Source organism: Ictidomys tridecemlineatus, chromosome 4 (genome assembly GCF_052094955.1).
Source record: "Ictidomys tridecemlineatus isolate mIctTri1 chromosome 4, mIctTri1.hap1, whole genome shotgun sequence".
In the NCBI taxonomy this organism is placed as follows: Eukaryota; Metazoa; Chordata; class Mammalia; order Rodentia; family Sciuridae; genus Ictidomys; species Ictidomys tridecemlineatus.
In genome coordinates, this window is record NC_135480.1 from 133,149,072 (window position 1) to 133,161,945 (window position 12,874).

A 12,874-nucleotide genomic window follows, 5' to 3' on the forward strand; every position below is an offset into this window, starting at 1 on the left:
GATATCTCTACCATTAAGTTTATTCAACTCCTGCTTCATATACTGGATTCCTATTGCTAAAATGGGCAGAGACGCTTTAGGCAGTGGGAATCTTTGTGATTCGGCTTTAAAATCAAGCACATTTTCTGAGAAAATCAGAAACTCTCACCAATGAGACCTGCTTGAATGTTAAAATGACAATGAGAGTCATGATTCAACTCCTCTTTGATGGCAATAGCCATAGACTAAAATAAGGCATCTGTACTTTACCTGTAGTTCAGAATTCTACTTCCCTATTTCTACTCACAATTAGTGAATCATTCACTATTTAAGGACTCTTTGAACTGAAGCTACCTAAGGCAAACAAGCCTCCCACCCCTCCTCCATGTGCCCTGAAAGGGCCAGAAACACCCTGACATTACTCACTCCACCACACAGCAAACATATGACACCACAGACTAAAGAAGCACCCACGAGGTAGGTGTGAAAATCAAAACTCAGGAAGAAGGTGAAAAGATCACAAAAGAGAAAAATGAACACTTGAGAAAGAAGCCTGAAGTATTCCCAAAAAGCTGACCTAGCAAGCATTTTGTTCCCCATTCTCATATTTCAATAGTTAAGTTCTCTGACTCAGAAAATACATCAAGTGTTTCACATCTTCTTAGAACCCTGATGGCTTTCCCATTATGTCTATCATCTTTTCTGCTTTTCTTCCCCTTCCCCATCTGTCCTCTCTTTCTACTCCACCCTCATCACATTTCCTGTCCCACTTCCTGCTTATCCCCCCTGCCAACACACCACAAGTGATGACAGCCACTTTGGTCCCAGCCAATCTGCAGAAGGTAATAATCCTATTGCCTTTCTTACTGCTCAAGCTGCTCACTCAGATATAAGTGACAACATCCCACTAGCACTACCAAATAAAATGTCACCAAGGACATAATAATGAGCAGGGGTAAGAGGTGGTAGGGGTGGGAGGACTGACCAGGATTTGAAGGAAATGAAAAATATTGAATTTTTGTATTCTTTAATATATTGTGATTTATAATTTTTTAAATCCTAAAACAAAGAAAATAGATTGTGGTGACAGCTGTATAACTTCATAAACTTACTGAAAAATTACTGAACTGTACAAAAGATTAGTGAATTTTATGGCATGTAAATATACCTTAATAAAACTGATTTTCTAAAAAATACTGTGATGTAAAGAATATAAGCATGGCTGGAAGGGGGAAAAACAGCCAGTTAAATAAACCTTATACTGAATCACTTTCCTGTTTACTTCCTCATCATAAAATTACTTTTAGCACTCATTCAAGTATTTTTTTTTTCTACAAGAGACTAAAACAATGTAAGTCCATGATGATTGCATCAAAATCTACCTAATGAGGAATGGAACTCGCATGTATAAAGTAGATGTTTGATGTATGTTCTCAGAAGAGAGTACAATGATAATACCTGCCATGTCAATACTTTAGTGCTTAACAAAAGATGTGATACTGTAATATTACAGTATTAAAATAGCAATAAAAAAACTCTATTACAACAGAGAAGCAAAAAGAGAAATAAAGAAAAATCTCCCCCCATTGAAAAAGTTTTAGTTAAGGAAGAAATAGTAAAGGCACAGATATAAAATGAACTAGGATTCTTATCACTAACATTAGTTAACATCTCTGTCATGTGGGGATGTAAAAGCAAAACAGACCAGTCCTGGTTCTCACTGAACTCATAGACACAGGACCCATCTTATAATAGTAACATAAGACATAAAATACTAGCAAAGGTTTTAAGAGAGAATGGCAAGCCTACTTCTTGGAGAAAAAGTCTTTTTTTTTTTAATTAATTCATTCAAATATTTATTAAGTACCTAACACTAACATGTACCACACTGTGGTAGACAGTGAGGTTACAATATCAAACTAGATCAGATCTTGATGATCTCAGTTTAAAGTTTATCATGAAAAACAGTCAATGGATTAATAATACTAAAAAAAAAGTCTCTAGTAAATTCCATAAGAAAATTATACGATGCTGTACAATCATTTATCAAGGAAATATCAATCTAATCTTGGGGATTAAGGAAGATTCTCCTAAGGAAGTTGACTTGACAACAGAGACTGAGGGATTTGCAGTTTTGTGTACGAAGAAACGGGAAAAAAAGAATTCAGAAAGGAAAAAGACTGGGTAAAGTTCCTGAAACAGAAGGAAGCTTGTGTCTTTCACCAAAAAGAATGAGTATCTGCATGGTGGAAAGAGAACAGGTAGGGGGACAGAGTGGAGGGACAGGCAAGTTAGAATTTTGTAGAGCCTCCTTATGTAGACACACATGCAAAAAGAACAACAAGGGCAAAGCTTGAGGACATGAACACAGAGCGGCGTACTCTACAGAACCACAGATCAGTGGGAAATGGCTAAGGTGAGAAGAATTACAACATAAGGCCAAACAGTAAAGGGCTTTGCATAATATGAAAAGAAGTTGGACTTCATCTTGGTAGGAATGAGATATTATAAAAAAAAATTTTAAGCAGTAGAGTGCTATCAGTTCTGCAGTTAATAAGATGGATCTTGGATTAGTAAAGAAGCTGAGTGGCAGAGTTAAACCAGATTGGAGAACAGTTAGAACTAATGCAATATTCTAGAGTGAAAGACACTTGGGTCTGAAATTGGATTGAATATCCTCCCAGCTAATAGAAACCATTAACCACATATACATAAAAAGCTACTCATTTATAGAAACTCAGAACTGCAAAGGGCTTTAGAGATCATGAGACCCAGATGCCAGTAGTACCCCAGGCATTGTTAACAACCAAGTACAAACAAAAGACTGTCTATTTTCAAATGCACACAGACTTCTAAATGCTGTCTGAGTGAGGGAATTGGGATGGTTGAATTCCAGTACCAACCGCAGATTAAAGGCCACTACTATACAGTGGGTGAATGTCCTCTGTCACACTCTAACCAGCTGTCAGTCAGTCTCTGCCTGAACACCTCTTGTGGAAAAGAACTCACTATATCTTAAGGTCAAGTTTTTTTTCTATTTTGAGTTAATGAGATCTAATACTGAGTAGAAATCTACCTCCCATAACTTATTACCACAGAATCATGGAGGAGAATTTAGAGAAAAAAAAAAACATTCAGTGGGAACAAGTATTCTTGGAGTATCTGAAAATGGCATAAGGCATATTTTTTGGTTTCCTTTCTTTCAGATTAAACATCCTCAGGTCACTCAACCATTTCCCTGTGCAAATGGCTCTGAAGTCATTCTTTTAGCTACCCTCCCAGTGATATTTGATATGACTATAACACAATACACCAAGTAGTGCTGAGCAGATCAAATCCAAATGAAGTCAGATTAAAATTCTACTATGCTTTTTTCTGTAACTATATTGAAGGTTTTTTGGGGACACAAATCAGCTTTACAGTTAACCCAAACCCAAACACCAAAGTCTGCCTGTCCTAGACAGTGTTCAAAGAAATGTTAGTATCACAAAAATCAGATTAAAAAACAAAACAAAACAACAACACCACCAATCAACCCAGAGGTTTAACTGGGCAAACTTTTAGTCAACTGTATGACTTCTCAGAACTACAAAGCTCTGAGAGGATGAATGTGTATGCAGGGTTCCCTAAACAATTTTGGATGTGGAACATGGGATTAGATATGCTGCCAGAGTCTTCTCCCAATTGACCATTTGGACTTGCCTTCTGATTTTCAAAGAGGGACAGAGTATTCTTCACTGCCATGTCCAATCAGCTCTACAAGTTCAGTGTTGTCCAAGATAACTTCCTGCACTTGGAAATGTTTTTTATTTGTGCTAATAATATGGCAGACACTAGCTACACTGAGTACTTATAATGTGGCTAGTATAACTGAGAAAATGAATGTTTTGTTTTATTATACTTTAAATTTAATTTAAATCCACATAACCACTACTATACTGGACAATGGGACTCCTACTTAAAGTACTTTAAAGTTCAGTTTTACCAGTAATAATAATCCAATCACTATCTAAATAAAAGTCAAAGAAATGGGTTGGTTTCTTAAACACATGTTAATTTCTCGACACATGTGCAGATAAAAGTTGGCACTGCTGCTTCTGGACAGAGACCTACATTTAAAACCTGTAGGAAAATAAGTTCTACCTCCTAGAATCATCTTTCACTTCCTGAGGTCCCCAAACCCATAATGCCATCACAGCAGTCCCACCAAATGCTCTATTACTGTTCAATTGCAGGATCTGGTAAAGTAAGCCAATTAGTCAACCATGAAACATGGGACAGAATTACATTCTCTGATGGTGGATTCAGTAGTATGAGGGAAAAACTATTTTAAATGAAAGGTTACCCATGCTCACACCTAATGTGAAAATTAGAAATCTGGACCAGGATAAATCCTCTAAGGCCCCAATCCATCTGTATTGTTCAACATGACATTCTTTTGATATACAGGGCTGTCAAAACACATTATGCCAAGACCAACAAAATGGCCCCAACTGGGAAGCAGACACACTCTATGCAGGCTGCTGGCACTTAATGAACACTCTTTGAAGATGGTCTTAGGGGTTTCACTACATGCTTATCAGGGCATTTCCAATGATTTCAGCCAAGCTCACCTACATCAAACTATGTTATCACAAATCATTGATTCTTTTCAAAGTTAACAAGCAGTAAAAGGAGTTAACTTGGCGCCATTATGAGGTGATAGCACTGCCACCAGTGCATGTAACCACTGTATTTTGTTCATTTCCTCCCTAGGCACAATGTGAAAGTGACTGATGACATTTTTTAACTTCCATTTCACAATTATTCTATATATGCAAAACATGGCTCAGAGAAACTCAGTACCATATTAACCAGGTTGCCCAAATAGCATTTTAGATATACCTGTATCTCAGAAGAGGCAGTAAAGGAGTTTGTTTCCCATCACTTTATAAGGACCAAATTTATGGCATATTCAAAACAGAAATTTATGTATCATTTGGTATGACAATTTTAATTTTAATCTACTATAATTGTGATTCAAATAAGTGCATATTATCACTATTTGGTCATCATGTATTATTTTCTACAATTAAATGCTATAAGAGTGCCCAAAACAATAGAATTAGGGGAGGGGGGGATTACACACTATTTGGTACTACTTACTAGAGAAGCTAATGGCACTAAAAACAAATCCTAAGTTAAAATTACTGTTGCACAAGAAAACATCCAAGTTGGAATGTTACCTTTCCCCTACATAAATATTAGAATTAAAATAGGCTGAAATTTTTCTCTTAATTTCCCTTTATATTCTAAAAATTATAATAATCAGAGAACTCTTGTTAAATGTTTAAACAGAATAATTTTAATCCTGTATTTCATTTGTTAAACTAAGTATCTAATAATAAATGCATGGAAAAATCATCTCTGCTCTCTTATAATCTCAGTTCCCAAATCGACTCTCACAGTCAGTGTGAGGACTATCCTACAGGGCTCCTCCACCAGCCCTAAACAGTTCTACTTTTGTTTGTTTTTGTTTTTAAATATTTTTAAAAACATTTTTTAATTGTAGATGGGCACATATCTTTATTTATTTTTATGTGGTGCTGAGGATTGAACCCAGTGCCTCACACGTGAGAGGCAAGTGCCCTACTGCTGAGCTACAGCCCCAGCCCTCTACTTCTGTTTCAAGTAACTTAAAGAACAACAACAACAAAAACCAGCTATGGAATTAAAGGAGTAAGGAAGGGGGCAGATGTCCACCCTCCCTACTGCTGAATGACTACACACAAGTTGATGGCAAGGTTAAAAATGAAGGTCATTTCTTAAGAGTAACAAGGACCAATGGACTTAAGAAACAGAAATTAAGAAGTCACTGGAGCCAGGCTTGGTAGTGCAGGCCTGTAATTCCAGCGACTTGGGAGGCTAAGGCAGGAGGATCACAAGTTCAAGGCCGGTCTCATCAACAATAAGCCCTAAGCAAATTAGTGATAACCTGGCTCAATATAAAAAATAAAAAAGGGCTGGAGGTGTAGCTCAGTGGTATTGTACCCCTGGATTCAATCCCCAGAACAACAACAACAACAAAAGACAAGCCACTGGAGGTAAGAAACCATTTTCTGTTTTTTATTCTCTCCAGCAAAATTAGATATATGTCAGGTTACTTCAAGCTATAGCATCAAAATGGTCTATGGCCCAAGCCATTAAAGTGGATAAACTTTACTCTGCAAAACAATAAACCTGAGATAATTTTTCTAAGACATCATAAAATCCACAAAGTCAAGAATGACAATGATTTCTTGGGAAAGGCAATGGTCAAAAATTTGAATCCATTGTCTGTAGTTCAAGGACAATGTATATTTACAAAGAAATACACGTGAGGGCTGGGGTTGTGACTCAGTGGCAAAGCGCTTGCTTAGCATGTACAAGGGGCTGGGTTTGATCCTCAGCACCACATAAAAATATAAATACATAAAATAAAGGTATTGTGTCCAACTACAACTAAAATACACACACACACACACACACACACACACACACACACACACACGGAAAGAAAGACCTCAAATGAGGAGAGATTTCCTTAGCAATTTCTCTATCAACTAGCAATTTACTTCCAGCAAATCTACTACAATATAGCTAGCCATGTGTGATTTACTATAATCTACTCTTCAACTGAGAAATATCTTTCAAGAATCTTAGTACATTCTTCTTCTCCTTTTTTCTAATGGGCACAAACATGAACAGTTATATAGGCTCTGTGGGTTGTTAAGACAGCCCATAACTATTCATGTGGTTTCCTTTCTATCCTCTGTAAATATATGAATGATAAATAATATCTGATGGATGATTCTTCTCCAAGAACGGAGAGTCTTCTATAAAAGACTCAAGTATGGAAGAGTCTTCTATAAAAAGAACTATGCATTATTTTACATCTTATGAGTTGTGCTAAAAAGTTAGTGTTTATCATGTAACACACCATTAACAATGACAATAACAATCACCATTACTTTCATTTTGTGCATACCACTGAGTGTAGAAGTTTTTTAGTTGTCTCCTAAGACCCTTTTTCTTAAGTTTTATGTAGATATATCAGTTACTCAGTTAAGACTAAATTTCCAAGTGTCCTTGCAGCTGGTTGTAGATAGATAACCAAGGTATTGAACATTGCCAAGGGTCAAGAAATGAGAGGATCTTTCACATCATGCCCTTAAAAGGAATATGCCTTTTCCTCCTTTCTTCTTCCTGTTGGCTGGGGCAGGACATGTGATGTTAGGGTCAATGAACATCAATACAAAACTTGAGTTAACAACATCCTAGAATTGCCAAATGAGTTCAAAACATCCTAGAATTGCCAAATGAGTTCAAAACATCCTAGAATTGCCAAATGAGCCATAGGTGCTTCTAGGCCAACTGTTACGAGAAAGAGAAACAAGTTTTTATCTCGATTAACTACTATTCCTTTGATCTCTGTCAAAGCAGCCAAATATCCAGCCAGGTCCTTCACGTTATCACTAAACCTCATATAACAACCCTATTATGTGGCATCCCTATACAAGGATGAGGAAACTGTGGCCCAGAAAAACTAAGTATTCTGATCAACGTCACAAAGGAAGCAAGTGGCCCAACCAGGATTTGCTCCTGAGTTTCCCTAACTTCAGGTTCTTATCACACTGTTTCTCACATAATATAGCTCTTCCAATGAATTCTATAACTTTTTAATCAGGGCCACAAGTTTCTGAAAAACACTACTGTATCTTGAGGAAAAGACTTTCAACTATACAGAACACACATACTCTGTCTGTCTCAACAATGAACCTTATAAAGAAAAAGGAGTATCCAAAAAAACAACTGTCCCCTAAAACAGAACTGCAAATAATGTGCCCAATATTTAACTTAAATTAATGTTAGTACAAACACTGACTTACAAAAAAAAAAAATTCCCTTCTTTCTTCAAGTTGGATCTGTAATAAAGCTAACTGCCTACTGCTGGAGCTGCAAGACCTAGCAAACTTCCCAGGAAGACCAATAGCCACCTCATTCTGGAAGATTACCTTGAGCTTCTCAGTTTTTACTAAGTTCTTCCTCTCCAATGTCTTAGGACCAAAATAACTTGGAATAGAATCCATTTCCCTGAAAGTACAATAGGAAAGGAGGGCAAAAAAGAGGGTATTTACTATGCCAGGTACTTAACATTAAAACTATAATATACACTATAAAGATGGGGTTTATTCTCCTCATTCCATTGAAATATTAAGGCTTAAAGAGATCAAACTTCCTAACACAAAGCCAGTAAATGGCACAACTGATCTAATTTCAAATCAGTTGAAATGCTGTCCCTACTGCTATGGTGTGTGGTGCCATTGTGATGCAGAGTTTTCAATCCACATTAGAATCACCTTAAAGGTATGTTCCTTGAATGGGGTAGGGGTGGCCAAGACAATATTTACTGGCATTCTCAAATTTTGCTGAGGACCCAAAAGGACTAAGGGTCTACAAGCTATATCTTGAAATCACTAATGAAACTACACTGAGATTTTCAGCTTGTTCAGATCCTGGAGTCACTTTTACTTTTTCCCTCTAAAAGAAGAATACTAGGGCTGGGGTTGTGGCTCAGGGCACTTGCCTAGCATGTGTGAGGTACCAGGTTCAATTCTCAGCACCACATATAAACAAACAAACTAAAGGTCCACTGACAACTTAAAAAAAAAGTTAAAAAAAAGGATATTAAAAAGGAAGATAACCAATTCATATTCTTCCAAAATGGGGAGGGAGGGCTGGTTCCAGGTACTCCCAAAAGGAACTAAGAGCTCTGTCTTCACTGCCACAGCCAGTACTGCTGTGGCAGTGAAAACTTGCTGTGGTAGTGAAGACTTGCTCTGGCAAGTGGTGCTTTCTATGTGCTAAACTGCTCAGGTATAATCCCAAGTAATCCTCACAGTCACTGAATGCATTCCATGATATTATTAATGTCATCCTATAGATGAGGAAATCGAGACTTAGGCAAATCACTTGCTAAAGGTCACACAGCTTAGCTTAGTTAAAAGAGTAAGTCATCCAATTTAAGAGACCAGAACTTGACCCAGATCTGACTGACATCATCCCCACATTTCTTGTTTTTGGAAATGCCAACTTGATTATTTATAGTTCTCCTGCTAATGAGACCCAACTTAAGAGAAAAGCTTCCCATACTTACTACCTTGACAGGTGCCTTTTTAAGAAAAAAAATTGACAACAGAAGAATATATCTTACCCATTCCTAACAGCCAAAAGTAAGTGGAGAAAAGAACAGCTTCAGACAGATGAGGTAAGGTTTCTCTAAATTCTGATATTAGAAATCCTGTGAAATTTTAAGTGATGGAGCTTCACTTTTAATGACAAGAGTTAGTAATATCTTTTGTGTAATGCCTAGAACTAGGACTTTGAAAGTAGTTATATGTAAGGTGCAACAGTACAACATTAAAATATATATATTGGCTATAATTTTTTAACATTATAGTGAAATTTAATAAAAAAATTTTTTCTGTGATTTTTATATATAGACACCTTGGTCAACTACTTTTGAGCTACAATTACACATCTGAAGAAAAAAGTCTTAAAAAACTAAGTTTATTTAACAGTAGTCATTTCATACGCTACACACACACATGCACACAAATTTAAAGAATATGGTAAACCACAAACAAACAATACTGAGCAGGTACATTAATCAGCATTTGGGGGCTTAATTAAAAACAGATTTCACCTAGATGTAAATTTACCTCTTGTTCCTGTCAAACTCCCAAAAGCCTGACTTTTAGGAGCTCAAAATCCCACTTACCACTGTCCTATAGCTTATGCACTAGTCTTCAGAGAATGTTTTTCTATTTTCTAAACAGATCATTTAATTTTTAAATAAAAACATTTTAAAATAAATTCTAATGCCACAGCTGCTGTTTTGGCAGTGAAACTGTCACACAGAGAGCCGGTGTTAAAAGATCAGATTAAGAGCCTTCAGTCCTGGCACTGAGTGACGCCTGCAGCCATGCAAGAGTGATTTTCCATGCCTCTGAAGAGACAGGAAATAGAATTCATCTTCCTCTAATAACCTGCCTCCCCCACTCCCTCCAGATTACAGTCCATCTGGCCTCAGGGAAGAATTGAGGAGTCTAATGCTCACAGAATGCCCTGAAAATGAAACAAGGTGGGCAATGTTCAGACACAAAACATCAGAGAGGACCAGATTTGACAGCAGCAAAAACATTTGTAGCCCACATATTTAAAAATATACATACATCTAAGAAACTAGAAAAAGAGCAAATTAAATACAAAGAAAAAAGAAGAAAAGTTATGCACAGCATGAAGATTTAGGAAATCCTGACATAGGACATTACATATGAATTAAAGATTTCAACCAAGAAATGTCAAAGCATTGGGGAAATAAATAAATGGTCAGAATATGACAACTACTCTCCTAGTCTGAAGAACAAAAGAGTTACCAGTATTTCCCTACGTTTTCCTGTACAGGTACAACTTCCTTAGCCAATTAATTCCAGTCCAGTCTTGCTCAGCACCACTACCATTACACATTCCATTCCTACTGGGCTTGCTCACACAAACCATATAACTTATGTGGGAAAACAACTTACTGGCAAATCAGCTCCACCAACCCCCAAGACCTCCTTCCATTTCTGAACATAATCCACATATCCTGCAGAAATGCCATGGAAACCAAAGTTGTTTCAGTAATTATACATAGAGGTCTATACCTGCAGAGGCCTAGTCTAATACCACCCTGGGGATAATTCTAACTTTTTCCTGCTGCCTTGGGGTATGAAATTCCATCCTGGTTACAATTCCCTGGATCACACATGCTTCCTACTTCTATCTTCATAAAGCTGAGATGCTTAAAGAAATACATACTACTATGAATCAAGTAAACAGTAGTTGGCTTTCCTAAAGAAATCCAAAATATGCTCCTTAACAACTCTTACTAACTTGCCATCTAATCCAAACACAAGAAAACCCTAAGTAAAAATAGGTAAATTGGGATATGACTGGTGATAGTTTTGTGGTCACAGCAACAAGGGAAAAAAGGCAATAGAGCCTTTGCTTTTTGTAATCCAGAAGATTCTTGAGTTTAGGTAAGACTGTAAATATGTGTGCCCTTTCCCAATATATGCTCAATTAAGGATACTCATGGTTTTGATGTCCAACCCAGTTCAGACCAAAAAAGAAGTCACAAATAGCAATCCATATATCCATAATACACATGCATGCTCAAATAATGTTAATGCTAACATCAGCACATGGCCACTAGTAGGCAGGTGGATGAACAGCTCTTCTGAAAAGCAATGACACAAAAGGCTGACACAACTGAAAAAGTGGAAGCAATGTGCTCAATACCTTCTGAGCCCCAAAACAAAGCAATGCAGGGTACTCTGTTAGTAGTTCTTCCTCCTTATAGCTCATCTTACTCAAGGAAAGGAAGGTTAAATTATCCAGAAGCAAAAATCATCTCTTTCCAATACTCTCACCTAAACTTTATAACTACCAAAAGCAAGCAAGCAAAGACAGAAAGAGAAGGTAGAGGATGCCACAAGGAAGGGACTAAGCTCTAGAAATGCACCTCCTCATTCCAATGTATGTGCATCTGTCAATAATGTGCACTTCCCCTAATGGGCAGGAGCAAGACAAAACTAGTGAGCTACATGCCAGGTCTTGGCAATGTGTGAAGGCCCCTTAAACAAAACCTAATTTTGATGAAAAGTGGCACTCAGAGAAACTAGTCCACTGAGTCCATCTTGAATATCTTTTCCCAGATACACAGATAATATAAAGACTTAGGTAAGAAAAAGTAACTTTTTAAAGACAGCTAGCCAAAAGTTACATTCATTTGTTTACTATGTTTCCGTTTGATATGTCTTATAAAGACTCTTAATGGCTAGTGACAAGGAAGGTAGAACAAGCTCGTCTTCCTGGCAATTTTTCGATCTTTCCTATTAGATGCCATTATGATAAACAAGCATAATTTTGAGAAACACTACATCATATAATGACAGCAAAATATTTTAACAATTGAATTTTACTTAGTACATTAGAAAATATCACATTATATAAACACATTTAAATTACACTCTACTGAATTTTAATAAGGTATAGAAGTTGGAACGAGAACACTGTATCTTAGAAATGTGAAATACAAATACTAAGAGACTGGCAAGGTCAGAGTCAGTTCCACAATATCTTCTTTAAAGAATCACTAAAATGCCAACTTCTAGTCCAGTGCCTAAAATCAACTACCTTACCTCTTGGGACAGAAAAGGAATGACTTGTGCACAGATAGCATTCAGCCTCTTGACAATCTCTGCCTGCAAAATAAAAAATAAAAATAAAATTTTAAAAAGAAGATAGCAATAAAGAGAACAGTCAGCTGATTACCAATTCTTGAAATATTAACAGGATGATATTAAAACACACTTTATATTCTGGCTTGAGTATTTATTTCCTAAGAGGAAAACTGTTGTCAGCAAGCCCACTAAAAGGAGGCAGTAATAACAGTGCCACATAAATAGCACAATTTATTAACCAGCATGTACCTTAAAAGTTAACCTTCAAAGACCAAGGCAATATAAAAAGAAGTTTATTTTCATTAGTAGAAATCAGTTTTCAAAAGCTTCATCATGATCCTTGCCCATTCTCATGTTTCTCATAAAACTAAGTCTTTAAGCATTTACATGATAAACATCTTTCCTACAACCCAACACTTTCCATTACTAACTCACTGGATTGCTACATTTGTGGCCTTTACTTTTAAACAGGAGCACTGGGATTTTATACCTAAACTTCCAACCTCCTCAAAGAGGAGTACCCAAGCAACCAAGTAATTTGATTAATTCAGATTCTTAGTTATAAAAACTGTTGAGGAATGAGATGC

General features: G+C 36.6%; 1 protein-coding gene across 13 annotated transcripts in view; it reads right to left on the reverse strand.

Annotated features, from left to right (window-relative positions):
• Tle4 (TLE family member 4, transcriptional corepressor) overlaps window positions 1-12,874 on the reverse strand; it is a 135,984-nt gene that overhangs the window by 89,988 nt on the left and 33,122 nt on the right. For 11 of the 13 annotated variants that reach the window (XR_013438061.1, XM_005335148.5, XM_005335147.5 and 8 more), the window contains exon 5: window positions 12,246-12,308. Coding sequence is in view for 12 of the 13 variants with exons in the window: in XM_005335148.5 (XP_005335205.1) it covers window positions 12,246-12,308 (63 nt within the window). In the remaining variant the exon portion in view is untranslated. Of the gene's footprint in view, window positions 1-8,012; window positions 8,092-12,245; window positions 12,309-12,874 lie in introns of all 13 variants that reach the window. The other 2 variants (XM_040285647.2, XM_021733137.3) reach the window with 1 other exon arrangement.